This window comes from Bison bison, unplaced genomic scaffold, assembly GCF_000754665.1.
Source record: "Bison bison bison isolate TAMUID 2011002044 unplaced genomic scaffold, Bison_UMD1.0 scf7180017864471, whole genome shotgun sequence".
Taxonomy (NCBI): Eukaryota; Metazoa; Chordata; class Mammalia; order Artiodactyla; family Bovidae; genus Bison; species Bison bison.
Window position 1 is genome coordinate 29,631,563 of NW_011495032.1, and position 15,593 is coordinate 29,647,155.

General features: G+C 40.9%; 1 protein-coding gene across 2 annotated transcripts in view; it reads right to left on the reverse strand.

The window, feature by feature from the left end:
• Positions 1-15,593, reverse strand: part of KLF7 (Kruppel-like factor 7 (ubiquitous)) — a 105,524-nt gene that overhangs the window by 57,947 nt on the left and 31,984 nt on the right. The window contains exon 3 of one of the 2 annotated variants that reach the window (XM_010861057.1): positions 5,479-6,109. In XM_010861057.1, coding sequence (XP_010859359.1) covers positions 5,479-6,109 — 631 coding nt within the window. Of the gene's footprint in view, positions 1-5,475; positions 6,110-15,593 lie in introns of both variants that reach the window. The other variant, XM_010861056.1, reaches the window with a different exon arrangement.

Genomic DNA, 15,593 nt, shown 5'->3' on the forward strand with positions numbered 1-15,593 from the left:
CTTTTTTTTGGGGGGGGGGGGTCTAAAATCACTGCAGATGGTGACTGCAGCCATGAAATGAAAAGATGCTTCCTCCTTGGAAGAAAAGTTATGACCAACCTAGACAGCATATTAAAAAGCAGAGATGTTACTTTGCCAACAAAGGTCCGTCTAGTCAAAGCTATGGTTTTTCCAGTAGTCATGTATGGATGTGAGAGTTGGACTATAAAGAAAGCTGAGCACCAAAGAATTGATGCTTTTGAACTGTGGTGTTGGAGAAGACTCTTGAGAGTTCCTTGGACAGCAAGGAGATCCAACCAGTCCATCCTAAAGGAAATCAGTCCTGAACATTCATTGGAAGGAATGATGCTAAAGGTGAAACTCCAATACTTTGGCTACCTAATGCGAACAACTGACTCATTTGAAAAGACCCTGATGCTGGGAAAGATTGAAGGTGGGAGGAGAAGGGGATGACAGACAATGAGATGGTTGGAAGGAATCATGGAGTCAACGGACATGAGTTTGAGTAAACTCCAGGAGTTGGTGATGGACAGGGAGGCCTGGTGTGCTGCAGTCCATGGGGTCGCAAAGAACTAGACACAACTGAGCAACTGAACTGAACTGATACCCATCTTTTTGTTCATAATGTTTTTAGCCACCTTTCCATTTAAAAATAAACTATTTCCCTAAATCCTAATTAAACTTAGAGATTGTGCCACATTATGATTCATTATGACCTGCCTCAAAGCAGGTATCAGATACTAAGAAAATTGCATGGTCATTTTATCTTTTCACCTAAAAAGCATATCTTTACATCTTTCAGTGCAAAACCTAGAATGCAAAACCTATCACCACCCATGGATTAGGCAAAAGCAACTCCAGTCTATGGAGAGCCCTTGTCCAAGTAGCAGAAGACAGGACATGGCCTCTGCTCCTTCCTCTATGACCAACAGTCAAAGATTTCACTGCTGGCCTTTGTCCTGACTTTACCAACATGACTCATCTTAATGGTGTAAATGTGAACATGATTTTATATGAATTTTCATATTAGAGAAGTCTGCTCACTTAACATAAAGATCCATTTCAATCACAGGCTTTTTTTCCTTCTCAGAAATGATCAAGAAGAAATGTGTAAAATTATTTTTTGTTTTTTTGAATAGAAACTACCAACATTTTAACAAATTGATTTTTGCTGAAAATAAACATAATAAAGTAGTATTTTAAAACCTGAAAGTGAGGGATTTCCCTGCAACAAAATTTAGGATTATTTAGCTGTCTCCAAGAGGACAAATAAAACTGTGAACATAATGGTTGACTTATTGAGAAAGAAAAATATATTATACAAAGACCAGAAAACAGTGGAAGAGAAAGGTCTGTAATGGCTTGGCTGCTGAAGGACATTTCTACCCTCATGCCAGCACTAAGTGCTCTTCCCAATGAATAAACCATATGTCCATTTTTATATGCTTCCTTTCACTTAGATTCTGCTACTTCACAATATTCCCTTTGTCCCAGCCCCTGCCTCATCTTCAGCCACCCCCAGCCTGGCTCCCCCATCCCTCACTTCAGCTCCTTGGGCAACCAGTATTTGTGCCCTAGCTACCAATTTGAACATCTGCTACCTGAAAAAAAGAAAAATCACCTCATTGCCTAACATCCTCCAGGGCAAAAAGTTTGAAGGATTCAGCATCCTCAAAAAAACAGCCACAGAAGGACAAAAAAAGCAGCAGCAGCAGCATATCTTTTCCAGCTCAGTAAATTCTATCTATATAAAGATGAAATGAATAACACTTTTAAAAATTATTCACTGCAAGGAAATCCATGTTACCAACAACGTATTGTCTTTCTTTATGCATAGACTGAGACCCACACAGTTTATTTCATTTTTGCAAGTGTGTCTCTTTTTCAACATATTACCATATAGAAGAGATAGAGCATATACATAACTCCAGAGAACAAAATGCCAGTATTTCCTCTCTTTCTCTTGGATTTTTTTTTCCTCTCTCTCTCTTTTTACGTCCCAAAACACTTCTCCAGCTGAAAGATAAGAAAATATTTTCATTGAATTAAAGTGAGCCCTGTGTTAAAATAGCTTGCCTGAATCCAACCAGAGCTTCATTTCAACACTTGGTCAGCAGCCCTCCCTTATTCATTTCTTTCTATCAGTGGCCTCATCTCCAACCTGAATTCTCATCACCATATACCTTTGCCCCCAAGCTTTTGCTAGTCCACTTCCTTGATATGTTTGCACTTAATTTGATTCCATCCTTCATGCTTTTTTCATTATTCTTAGTTCATCCACACCACATAAATTATCACTTTTGTTTTCAGTTCCCCTGTGCCCCCTTCACACCAATTCCAAATAAATACTTCTGATTCTCATCTATTTAATCCAAATTAATTCAGATTCCCTTTCCTCATTGCTCATCTCCACCTCTGCCTCCCCTCCTGTCTGTTTCTCTTTCTTATAGCGCCTACTTTTCCCTCCATGTTTGTCTCTGCAGAAGGTTTTACTGGCAAAATGCTTCTGGAGGGTGCAAAGTCATTGCTTCCTGTGTTGTTTTAGGAAAGCTGTGCTCTACATTACTGCCAACTTCAATGGGTCAATGCCTGCACGTCCAACTTCATCCTCTATGACGAGTGGCTGTGCATCACCACCCCGACACTGAAATTACGGAAGTGAGGAAAGAAAAGCTTCTTGCTTTTTAGTGGGATTTAACTTTAAGTGATTTATTTCTAGTTTATATAAAGCTGTTTTTCTTTTTTTCCACAAAATCATCTTTAATCAATATCATCAGCAATAGTCAGGACTACAACCAACCCTATTACTCTCTTTAATGAGCTCTTACCATCTGCCAAGTAATTTACATATATTTGGGCTTCCCTGGTGGCTCAAGGTAAAGAATCTGCCTGCAATGCAGGAGACCTGGTTTCAATCCCTGGGTTGGGAAGATCCCCTGGAGGAAGAAATGGCAACCCATTCCAGTACTCTTGCCTAATGAATTCCAAGGACAGGGGAGCCTAGCAGGCAACAGTCCATGGGATCCCAAAGAGCTGGGCACAACTGGGCGACTAACTTTCACTTTACATATATTTACTCATTTAATTTTCAAAACAATCTAGGAGGTAAATTATCCCTGTTTTACAGATGAGGAAACTGAGACTCAGGGAAGATGCATCAGGTATCCAGGTCATAAATCTAGGAAGTTGTAGAGCCAGAATTCAAACCTGAGTCTCCCTGACTGCAAAGCCCTGCTCTTAACTGCTCTGCAGTACTGCCTTTCCAATAATGCAAGGTGCCTTCTTGGATAAATTCCCCACAGGGAGGATTCTTTCCACTTTAATCCACTATAGAGCAAGTGGTTGCAGGTGCTGGGAAACATAATGAGCTCCATCTTGATAATCACTCTGAGTAGACAATGCCCAAAAAAAACAAACCACAGAAGATGCATCACTTCTCAGAGTTATCCTCCTAACACATCCATTAGAAAGAGGGGACAGGAAAAGGAAGCAAATGCTCTGGACTCACCCCCCAAAAAAGAATCTCTGCTTTCCCAGAGATGCCCAGCCTCCAAACTAGGCAGGACATAGCCTGTCTTCGTGTCAATAATTTAAAAAATGTGCTCATAATCATGAATTCCATACCCTCAACAAAGCTCAACCTTCTCGCCTCATCCTGCCTTCTCTGGTTTCCTGGGGGGAAGAGGAGATGAGTCACGGCCGAAGCCTGGGAGCACTGCAATGTCTTCTAGTTACTTTACTCACTGACTTGAGAAAGACAAATAAATAAAACTAACCTCCAGAACAATACCAGACAGGTGAAAAAAAGGAAAAGCTGACAGTAGCAAGAAGCTTTTGCCTTGAAGTATGTGGACTAGAGGACTCGAACTCAAACTCCAAAAGGAACCATGAGTGGGACTTGAACCTGAGCCACGGGTTCAAAAGTAACCTTAGGATAACTTTCCATGAAGCAAGCAAGGACCACAAGCAAAAGTCAGTTTGAAATGAGAGGAGAACATGCCTAAGTCTTATGCTGTGAGGAAACACTGTCCGCTATCATCCTCCCATGGGAATAACTTTGAAATTCAAGGTGGTGATGGTTTCTACACACACATTATACACTCCTATCTCAGGGAAGCTCCTCTGTTCTACACAAAGACATTTCCCAAAACCGCCTCCCCCAAGAACATTAGAGCTGAGAGGGGCCTCAAAAGCCAAATTGTTTGGTAGATGTAGAAAATGAGGCCACCAGTGAGGTACAGGGATGTGCTCAGGGTGACAAAGCTAGTTAGGGACAGCACTAGAACTAGAACCTAGGTTTCCCCATTTTCCAACCAATGATCCTTGCACTGCACACTTCTCTGGTGACATAGTCCTCAAGTCACCACAGAGCACCCGGAAGGCAAGCAGCAAGCCCAAGAAGAAGAACTCTCTCCAGACATATCTCCCAGCCTAGATCTAATCACCCATTTTTTCCCAGCAACACTCTGATTCTGCTACTTACACTTTCGGAGCTCTTCCCAGTTCAGTTGGTATTGTGCACGCAGATTGAAAAAACCATACCGGCAATATACTTTCAGGGACTCATTTAAAAACCACTAATGACAGTAATTGCTCCTACAATGCTAACCCCAAGAAGAGACACCAGCCCTAAGTTTCTGCCTCAAAGCAGAGGACAAAGACCAGATTCAAGGAAAATGCTAATCTCATTCTTTTCTTCACAAACCCCACTCTTCTAAATTATCCCATCACTCCCAAGATCAGTATGAGTCCTGGGAGTCACCACAGAAGTCCTGAGTAAACTATACAGTCCCTGCCGGTCCCCACCGCCCTTACCACACACATAGCAATGTAATCACTTTAGCAACTTCACAGTAACAAGCTCATTAAAAAGCAATTCTGCCATCTCTCTATAAAGCACGCGCCAGAGAACAATGCAAAAGAGGAGATGCCAATTAATTACAGAATGATCACATCTAATGAACTCTGAAACCCTCCTGCTGTTGGTGACTTTGATGAAAAATCAGGGATGCTGGAAAAAGAGTAAATAGGGACACCCTGGCTACCTTGTTCAATTGCAATTCTCTCCAAGGTAACGTCTCAGATTCCAGTGTTGATCAAAACCACCGAATCACACCGATAAAACAACGAAAAGTGTCAGGGAAGTGACAGGTGCATACATCACGTACGGCTGTGAGTCACACCACCAGAACCCCTGTTCAGGCATCCTCAGCAGTGTCTGATACTACACCAAGGCTGGCACTGCCCTCTGAAAGAATCTCCAAGCCAGTGAGTGACAAACCCATGTCTGGTGCCCAGGACACCTGGAGATCCTAAGGTTAATGGGTGAGTCACTTGGCTTCCCTCCCAGGCCTGCCTGCCTCTCTATACCTCCTCGTTGGCATGGATGCCACTTCTCGGAACAGAGAGAAGCCCTTCCCCCCACGAGGCTAAAGGACGAAAAAGAAGAAACCACGTGCGGCCAACTTGTACCACTACCTGTGTGAGTCCTCTGGTGGGCCTTTAAGTGGGAGCTTTTTGTATAAACTTTCCGGCACCCGTTAAACTGACAGCGATGAACCCTCTTCTTGTTTTCGGGGCACGCCTCAGCCCCTACCCCTCCTTGCTCACTGTCGCTGTGTCCACTCTTAACTGTCCCAGCTGCCGCCACGGCTGCCGCTGCTGTTGCCACCCCTCCCACCTTGACTGAGCCGAGTGCAGCCTTCTTGGCCACCAGTTTCAACGTCACTGTGCCGTCCACGGCTGAGAGAGTCTGTGAGGTTTTCACCAGATGGCGGCTGAGCTCAGGGGACGATGGGGGCGTTAATGAGGTCACTGCGTTGAGCTGGGCCTGGTTGACGGCTGTGTAGCTGTCTAGAGAAGAGCTGGTTGGCTGGAGGCTGAGGCAGGTCTCAGATAGCAACTTGTCCCGAGAGAGCAGAATGTCCACGGCCGAGCTCTTCTCGCAGATGGTCGCTTCCACGGGGAGCAGCAGGGGGTCTAAGCGCCGGAAGCTTTCCTCGATGCACGGGGGAGGAGAAGCACGGAGGAAACAGTCCAAGTCCTCACCAAAGGTCTCCGAGATCCTCCTGGGCTCCGTCTGCAGGTAGCGTTCCAATTCAAGGCATGTCTGCAGAGGGCAAGGAGGGAGGGAGAAAAACAGCCATCAGAAGCAAAGAACACCAGGGGACCACATGTTGACAGGCTGAGGAGCAATCTACAGGAAGGAACAGAGGATGTTTCCTGGCTCATATCTGAAATCTTCCTGGTGAAAGGTCTGACCTTGTTATTTTTCTCCCTGGACACTTCTGAAGGGTTCACAAGGGTCACATCATATGAGCTCAACTACTACAGTTAATGGGGAACTAGAAACCCAGAAGGGCTATCTCACACCATCAAGTTCCCTGAGAACATTCAATGTTAAAATGATCTCACATCCTACAATCCAATTCGGTAGGTGAGATGCTCTTAGCCTCCCTAGGAGCCCGTATGCAAGCAGGAAGCAAACAAAATCAGATGAGGTTTTCATAGCAAGACTCCCCACAGTCCAACTTCATTTTTCAAACAGACTTTGGCAAATCACTAAGCACAATCATTACGTATTGCGAGGCAAGAAGCATGAGTCCCATTACAATAGTTTGACATCTGTCTACGTGATAAAAATAAGTTCAAACACAGCTATTTGAATTGTTAAAGAAAAAGACACTAATCTATTTCAATATAAAGTTTTCACCTGGTAAAGAAGTGAGGCAAGAAAAATATAATCAGAAAAGTTCAGAGTTTCAACAAATCTTCATCCACGGTGCTCGTAAGTCTTTGTAAGATGGTAGAAGTGTTTTTATGGCAAAAATGGATATTTAAGTTTATAACCTGAAAGCTCTCCTCACTTAATCCTGCTCTTTCAGAATCTGGTAGAAAACCATAGTCCTAACTTATGTGTTTTGGAGAAGGCAATGGCATCCCACTCCAGTACTCTTGCCTGGAGCATGGACAGAGGAGCCTGGTGGGCTGCAGTCCATGGGGTCGCTAAGAGTCGGACACGACTGAGCAACTTCACTTTCCCTTTTCACCTTCATGCATTGGAGAAGGAAATGGCAACCCACTCCAATATTCTTGCCTGGAGAATCCCAGGGACGGAGGAGCCTGGTGGGCTGCTGTCTATGGGGTCGCACAGAGTCGGCCACGACTAAAACGACTTAGCAGCAACTTATGTGTGCTAAGTTACTTCAGTTGTGTCTGACACTTTGTGACCCTATGGACAGTAGCCTGCCAGGCTCCTCTGTCTATGGGATTCTCCAGGCCAGAATACTGGAGTGGGGGGTCATGCCCTCCTCTAGGGGATCTTCCTGACCCAGGGATTGAACCCGTGTCTCTTTTGTCTCCTGCACTGGCTGGCAGGTTCTTTACCACTAGTGCAACCTGAGAAGCCCAGTCCTAATTTATGCCATCAGTTCAACTTGTAACTTCTGGGGCTTCAACAAAGAAACACTGCCGGCAAATTTAAAATCTGACTAGCTCCTAATTCTCTGGCTCTCTAGCACTTCAATGTTTTCAACCGGTGTTCTGATTCTAGGCTTTTATTCTGTTAAGAATATATTTTAATGATATACCTGGTTGTGTTGTATCTGTCAACGATTTTATTTTGGTGACATTTCAAAAGATTGGTTTTTAATCAGCCTTCTGGTAAAACTGCATTACTGAACAAGAAAAGCAGATTTTTAACGATGAATCACCTTTGGGTCTCACTGCTGATTTTTAATAGTATAAACTAATGAATGGTTCCAATCTTCATTCAATACTCATGTCACAAGTGTTCATTCAACTACTGTGTTCACAGCAAGGTGCAAGGCTTTCTGTGTTAGAGGATGACACAGTAACAGATCCATGTGACGTACATACAGAATAAACAACTGCAAGCTAAAATTTACATGAATTTACAAGCAAAGTGATACCAAATAATATAACAATAAAGTATGTTGACAAGTTCTTAAAGGATGAGTGGACAATGAATTCTGTACTCTTATGTTATGGAGGTGTTAATCAAGGAAAGCTTATTGGAAAACTAAGCTTGATTCTATTTTGCTTATTGATTAAATAATAGCTCTTGCTGAGTAGCTTTCCACCACTTTATATCTAAAACCAATACTGCCACCTTCTCAGGTCTAGAAATTTCTCTTATCCTTATTTGTCCCTTTTCTGAATTCTATGTTTCAAAGATTTTTTCCTTTCCTTTTTCCATCTCATTGCTAAAAATTATCATTTACTTCTTTCCAGTATTAAAACCCCCAGTCTCAGCCCCAGTCAATTCACTTCTGAATTATATTACCCCCAAAAAACCTCCCTTTAATCTTCCCTTCTCTTTTTAAACCATCACCTATCAAGAACAGTGTCTGGTACCCATCAGGTACATAATGTCTACCAACCAAAGATAAACCAACTATATACTATTATTTTTAATCATTCTATTCCACTCCACTGTACAAAAGCTACCTGCTGACCTTAATCTGGAATACGATGAAGCTAGATATGACCACTAATACATGTCTTCTAGAACATAACACTCCTTTAGCTTTGTTCAAAGAGTAGAACCAGACCTTTGAGACACAAATATGTTCCAGGGGGAAGTCAGCTGAATCATGGGTTAGAAGAGGTCCTTGAGACAGGTCCTCGAGACAGGTCCTCACACACAGGAACTATTTCACAGTCACCAGTGTCTATCGATAGGGCTTTTGGATGTCATATCCTCTTATGTAGTTTTTAGCTCAAAGGTTCAAAAGTCACTAAGAAATTGTGATTGTTACTAACAGGAGGCTTAGATCTCTTCATATTCAGAGTTCTGAGGAACTGAGACATTCTAAATGCATTTACACACTCTTCAGGGAGGATACAAACTAACCTACCCAGTATGCCCTAGTTTGAATCCCAGAACACATGGATCATACTAATCATCTAAGGATGGAGATACTTCTCATCACTTAAATACGGGGAAATCTGGATCACTAAGAGAGGCTATCTCTTGCAGTCCTAATACAAGGCATTCTATTCCATCTGAGAGCTATAAACCATGAGAACCCATCAAAATATGCTGGATAGCCCTCTGAAATCATTATGGAATATTGTTGTCTTTAGAAATCTACTTCTTGTAATATCTGCTGGTAATGAAGCTTAGATAGAAAAGAAGATTTTGTCAACCAGAAACTCATCAGGAGTGCTGGAGAATAAAATGTTAAGGATGAGGAGTATTTATTTCATTGTTAGATTATTTCCAAGCAAAAGAGATAGTTTATCTCCCATATTTAAAAAAAATAATTACAAGAAGTCCCATAAGAAACACCTATGATGTTTAATTGGAATTTGTGGTTTCAGTATTTATTTAGAGATTTCAACACATATACACACAGAGATTTTTATAGTAACAAAGGTGTGTTTGCATGTATGTGTATACATGTATGTACTTCCTGGCTCTGTCAATCAGAAGAATCCACAAGCAAAGACACCCCAATAGTAGTTAGCACACTTGGCATCAAGATCTTGGTTTCTAAATATCATTATCCAATAAAGAGAACCTGGGAGGGAAAAGTTGATTGAAAGGCCTGAGGCAAAGAAAATAAAGATGAGTTTGGAATATCTTGTTGTACCATAAGGTAAAAAAGTGCTCATAAAGTGATGAGTGTATGTCAAAAAGACACATGAGCCAACTTGAAGGAGTTCTCAAAGCCCAAATCTAGGGAATTTGAGCAATAAAAATGAATAATGATAATAACAGATTCTAACCCATGGAATAAAATTAATATTCAAGAAATTCAGTGACATAAAAAAATGGTTGAATAAAAAAATGGAGGAGACAGATCAGCTCCTCCTTATAGTAAAATGACAATTAATAAACATAAGTATTGATGGAAATAGAAGATCACTACTAGTCAAATAACAAAGAAACAATGACTTTCAGCAAGAATCACCAAAGGATGTTAAAATTAATAGATGAAGGTATAATGAGAAGATATTTTCTAGTCTCAAAGTATCCCCTCCCAATAAGACATTTATTAATTATAAGGACAAAACATAATAATTTTATAGCAGAGAAACCTGGCATGCACCATCTTAACCATATGATGAAATTTAGCAGCATATTGATATCATATTCCACTGGTATGATAGGCTGAAAAGGGCACAACATTACTCTATGTCACTCTTGCCAAAAGTTCAATAACCTCAATCTTATCATGAGAAAACATCAGACCAATACAAACTGAGGGCCATTCTACAGAATACCTGGCCAGTATTCTTTAAAAGTACCAAGGTCATGAGGAGCAAAGATTGAGAAGCTGTCACATACTGGAGGAAACTAAGACGATCAGACAACCAAATGCAATAGGTCCCTGTCTGGATCCTGGATGAGAAAAAGAACAGGGGTGGGAAAACAATGTAATTCAAAGAAAGCGTATAGATTTAGTTCATGGTATTTTATCAGTGTCAATTTCTTATTCTGATATCTGTACTATGGTTATGTAATATTAAGGTAAGCTAGGAATATGTATACAGCAACTCTATGTACAATTTTTGCAACTTCTGTAAATGTAAATAATTTCAAATGAGAGAGAAAAAGGAAATACCGACTGGCAAACCAGGAGTGTCTCCAGATTGCAAATTTTGATACAGAGTTTGAATGTCTGTTTTTCTATCAGAACCAGAGATTTGCATGCATGCATGTGTGCATGCTGTCGCTTCAGCAGCGTTCAACTCTTTGAAACCCTGTGGACCATAGTCCATCAGGGTCCTCTGTCCATGGGACTCTCCAGGCAAGAATACTGGAGTGGGGATGCCATGCCCTCCTCCAGAGGACTTGTACTACAGTTATGTAATATCAAAGTAAATTGGGAATATGTATATAGGAATTCTATGTACAATTTTTTCAACTTCTGTTAAGTCTAAATTATTTCAAATGAGAAAGAAAGAAAAAAAGAAATACCCATCAGCAAACTAGGAACATCTCCAGATTGTCAATTTTGATATAATGTGAATACTTGTTTTTCTACCAGACACAGAGATTTACTCTGTCCCAAAGACACTCTAGCCAGCAAACTCCAAACTGGAGTCAGCAGATGTCAATTTAACGACATAAATCATGGCTGTCTGGTACCTCACCTTGGAGAAATGAGGCTTTGCTCAGCCTGAGCTTACAGTACAGCTAAAGACTTGAGACACTGTATCAGCCTCCACCATCTCAAAAATCTACTACCGTCAGCAGTGAGAAGGAAAGGTGCCCAAGTGCAAAGCGACTTTCTTATTATTTATGAGTCACAAATGAGTCACTAATATCTTGATTTCAAAATGTATGGCTTCTTTGAGTTTTCTAACAAATATCACCTGAATTTGGCTTTGAACTGATCACTCTGAAATATTTTAATATGCTCTCTCCATTCTCTTCATAGCCCTCTTGTTGAAACATGCTTATTAAAAACCATCATCCAAGACCCATTGTTATTAGTGCTATTCGCTTAGTCGTGTCTGACTCTTTGTGGCCCCAAAGACTGTAGCTGGCCAGCCTCCTCTGTCCATGGAATTCTCTAGGCAAGAATACTGGATCGAACCTGGGTCACCCGCCTTGCAAGTGGATTCTTTACCATCTGAGCCACCAAAGAAGCCCCAATCCAAGACCTAGTCTCTAAAAAAGAAAAAAAATGCAAATGTATTACTGCCATATCTGCAACTTCTATGATAGGATCCCAAGGCATAAGTTGATAGAAAACAAGATAATCCAAGTCTTGCAGCACAAATTCAGTTCACCAAAATCTCCCTGCGGTAGTTACTTTCATAGGATCAAGAAGTATGCAAGAAACTTGTCATATGCAGGCAAGATGATGCCAAGGTTACCAAACAGCTCTTTTTCAACCAGTCCTTATCTCACCATAATTTACACGAAACTTGCCAGGGAAGACTACAAACATCTCCAGGCACTTTTGCCATCTCTCCTAAAGGGTTTTAAAACCTCACCTATTTTTCCTCTCATTAACTTTCCCTCATGCCCATATACTTGATTTTCTCCCCAACTAATTATCCTTTCATTCAAAGTTCAACATAAAGTCTATCTCTTTAAGGAGCCTGGTCTAGGAAATGTTAAGAAAATATGCTGGCTGTAAAGTGCTTAAAAACATTCCTCTTCAATCCTGGACAATTAAATAGTATCTCCAAAATGAATCAAAGGGGCCACAAATTGGTGACATGTCTGGTTTATTAAGATTTATGATCTCCTTAAAAGCAATAATCATATTGTTTAAATCACTTAAGCCTCAAACAATATAAATAATCTTTTAGAGCTAAAAACTACCTTTGTTATCTCAGATGGGAGATATATCTAAGTATTTGAAGTGGTGTAGAGTTGTTAAGAACTTTCTAAAAATTAAGCTGACCTCACAACCCCCATCCATCACCACCACTGTAAATATTTCTGTGTCTTTTAATTAGAACATAAGACAAAGTCAGTGGTCCGATATTCTTGGCACCGCTCAATAGCTGTGTCATTAGGAATATTTATTTGTAGTCTTTGTACTTTTACTCAAGTATCCACACATACTTGAGTTAGTGAGTAAAAAAGAAATAAAAGAAATTGCATTTTGCTAATGATTTCTTTCTGGAAACATACAGTCATCAAAATAAAATGCTACCTACTACTACCTATGTTTATAATCAATCATCAGTCATTTGTGTTCCTGTTAACCATCTGCCCTTCATTCCACGAATCCCACTTACTTCATTCATCTAAAATACAAACAGATAAAACAATCTGGGGAAAGAATATAGATGCAAAAATATGGGGAGACACAGCATTCTCCTTTGCGGAAACTTGCAAAGTCATGCTTCTTCTGAGATCAGACCTTGACCTGCTGATGTTGATGGTTATGATGATGACGATGCTTCTAGGAAGAAAGGGGTAAACTCTGGTTCCCAGAAAGAATGCTCACCCAGGTAACTGCACACACAAGTGAACTGTACTTGGCTGCCCGTGCGAGTCCCTCCCTGTGACATTTGTTATGTGTGGCTTTGTCACATGCTATTAACCGTGGTGCCACAGTCCCCAAAGAATCTGAAGTGTAGAAACAGGGAGAAGAACCTCTTACCTTTCTCCTGGGAGTATCCCAAAGCTTAATTACTTTTCTGTGATTTGAAATTGTCACACACATCCCAGAATGGAAATTCAAAGTGCCACAAAACAAGCGACTTGTAGTAGGGTAATCTGGCCTTCTTCTATAAAGCAATCTCTTAAAATACTCATTCTTTCTAACATATTATTAGCTATGCTCACACTTTACACTTTTTAGCAAAATCTTTATTCTTCTAACTCCTACAGCCAACTTGAAAACTTTATAGGATTGCAAAGTTGATATTTATGGGAACTTTGTGATTTCTTTTTTCCCTTCAAAGGATGATATGATGTAATGGTTCTGTCATATTTCTAGTCTTTTAAAATTAGGTCAGAGTTTAGAAAAGGAAGTGGAAAGCATGGCCAGAGAGTTCTGGTACCATTTTTCTCAGGAACTAGAAAGGGGAAAGGAAGCACCATGATTGATAAGCTCAGTAAGCATATAGGAGAACCTTACAAAACAAGCACCTCAACTCTTTGCCCATCTTCCTGGGTTTCAACATTTCAAAGCATGTTTGAGGAGAAGAAGGTAACACTGAACCTAACTGATGGCAGGCAGGATGCATGAACCAGTGACAAGAATTAACCTTGTAAGATCTAGAAAGTGATGTCTCTGATGATTTTAAACCAACATCCACTTTTTCTTGACTTCCACTGGGGGAAAACATTAGAGTGGAAGGTTAGGGGAGAAAAAATTCTATCTAGATATTGTGGGTAAGCAAGTATATGGTTTAAATGAAAATCTCTTACTTCATTTTTCAGTTATTAGGTTAAAAAAAAAAAAGAACCCACATCAATAGCACACCCCAGAGGTACAACAGAATTACACATCACTACCAGAACTGCTGAACTCCACAAAATAACCACAGTACTAAAATCACTGTAACGTCGCATTCCCTTCCACTGTTTCTCACATCAACTGGTTGCTGGAGCTGAAACCAAATTAAATATTTCCCTCTAGTAATTTGTACACTCTGAGAGACAGTACTATGAAAATTAATTGAATTCTAAACAAACATCAAAGTTGGGAAATTTCTACCAAAACCTCTTCAGTGTTTCTCCTCCCCAAACTATTTTCAACATACAAAAAAAGTATTTATTGTATGTTTTTCAATGGGGAGTCTGGGGAGAAAGGAGACCAGATTAAAGGCTTGGGGAGAGGGTGATGTCTTTGAAATAAACAGCCTCAAATACTCGTTTCATCTCCCAAGGATGTCTTAGTTGTGGTACATTAAAAAAAAAAACAAAAAAAAAAACACCTCAACATAAATCCAAATTAATTGTTAAGGCGAGTTTTAAAGTCACATAACCTAGGCAGAGTTGGGATCCAGGTCTTATGCTCCTTGAAGGAAGGCTCCCCACACCTCCAACAACTTAGAATAGCACTTTCTTCCTTCAGTGTCTGTAATCCTTAAAATTAAGTGTCCACTAGGGAGAAGGCAATGGCACCCCACTCCAGTACTCTTGCCTGGAAAATCCCATGGATGGAGGAGCCTGGTAGGCTGCAGTCCATGGGGTCGCTAAGAGTCAGATACGACTGAGCGACTTCGCTTTCACTTTTCACTTTGATGCATTGGAGAAGGAAATGGCAATCCACTCCAGTATTCTTGCCTGGAGAATCCCAGGGACGGGGGAGCCTGGTGGCTGCCATCTATGGGGTCACACAGAGTTGGACACGACTGAAGTGACTTAGCATAGCATAGCATAGCATAGGGATAAGGAGGTACATGCATAAGAAGTCTTCCTATCTTGGCTCAGGGTTGTTTTTCCACACATTACTTTTCAGAACACACCAATTAGAAGTCTATCACTCTGGCTTCCATCCACAATTACTGCAACTACCCTCCATCAGCCCTTTAGGAGAGGCACTCGCTATTACTTGGCCACTGAATTAAAACTAAATTCAACTTACAAGTGGTAGATAGACACCACTGCTCATCACAGCTAGATCACTGAAGATGCTTGGGTCCGCTATCAACATACTTCCCAAAGAAGCCTCAATTTAGCTTGACACACACTGGAGGAAATCCCATGTTACTTTATAGCTTGAAAAGAAGCTTCATTAGATGTCTCTGCTTCAGTCATCACACTTTCATGGACAAAATAAAATTCATGCCTTAATAATAGTCAATTAAAAATCATCCTCCATTAGAGCAAAGACCTAGCTCTGGGCTGAGTGTGTGGATTAAGAAAGACAAAACTGCAGAAGAGATACCACTAAAGGAAAAGCCCATCCCCATGTAGGGGAGTGCCAACAGTCCTTGCTTTAAGTCCTGTCCCAGCAACTCACAAGAGCCCACGGACCTGGGAGAAGGCATGCTGTCCAAGGAGTGATGCTTCCTGGGAACAACAGTGATCCTGACAGTTGCTCAGCTTCACCATTAATTTTCCATAAAGAGCAGTTTTTGCAACGAGCGCTTGTGTCAGGAGGGGCCTGATGCTTCAAAAACCTGTAATTATTCTTGGCTCCCCA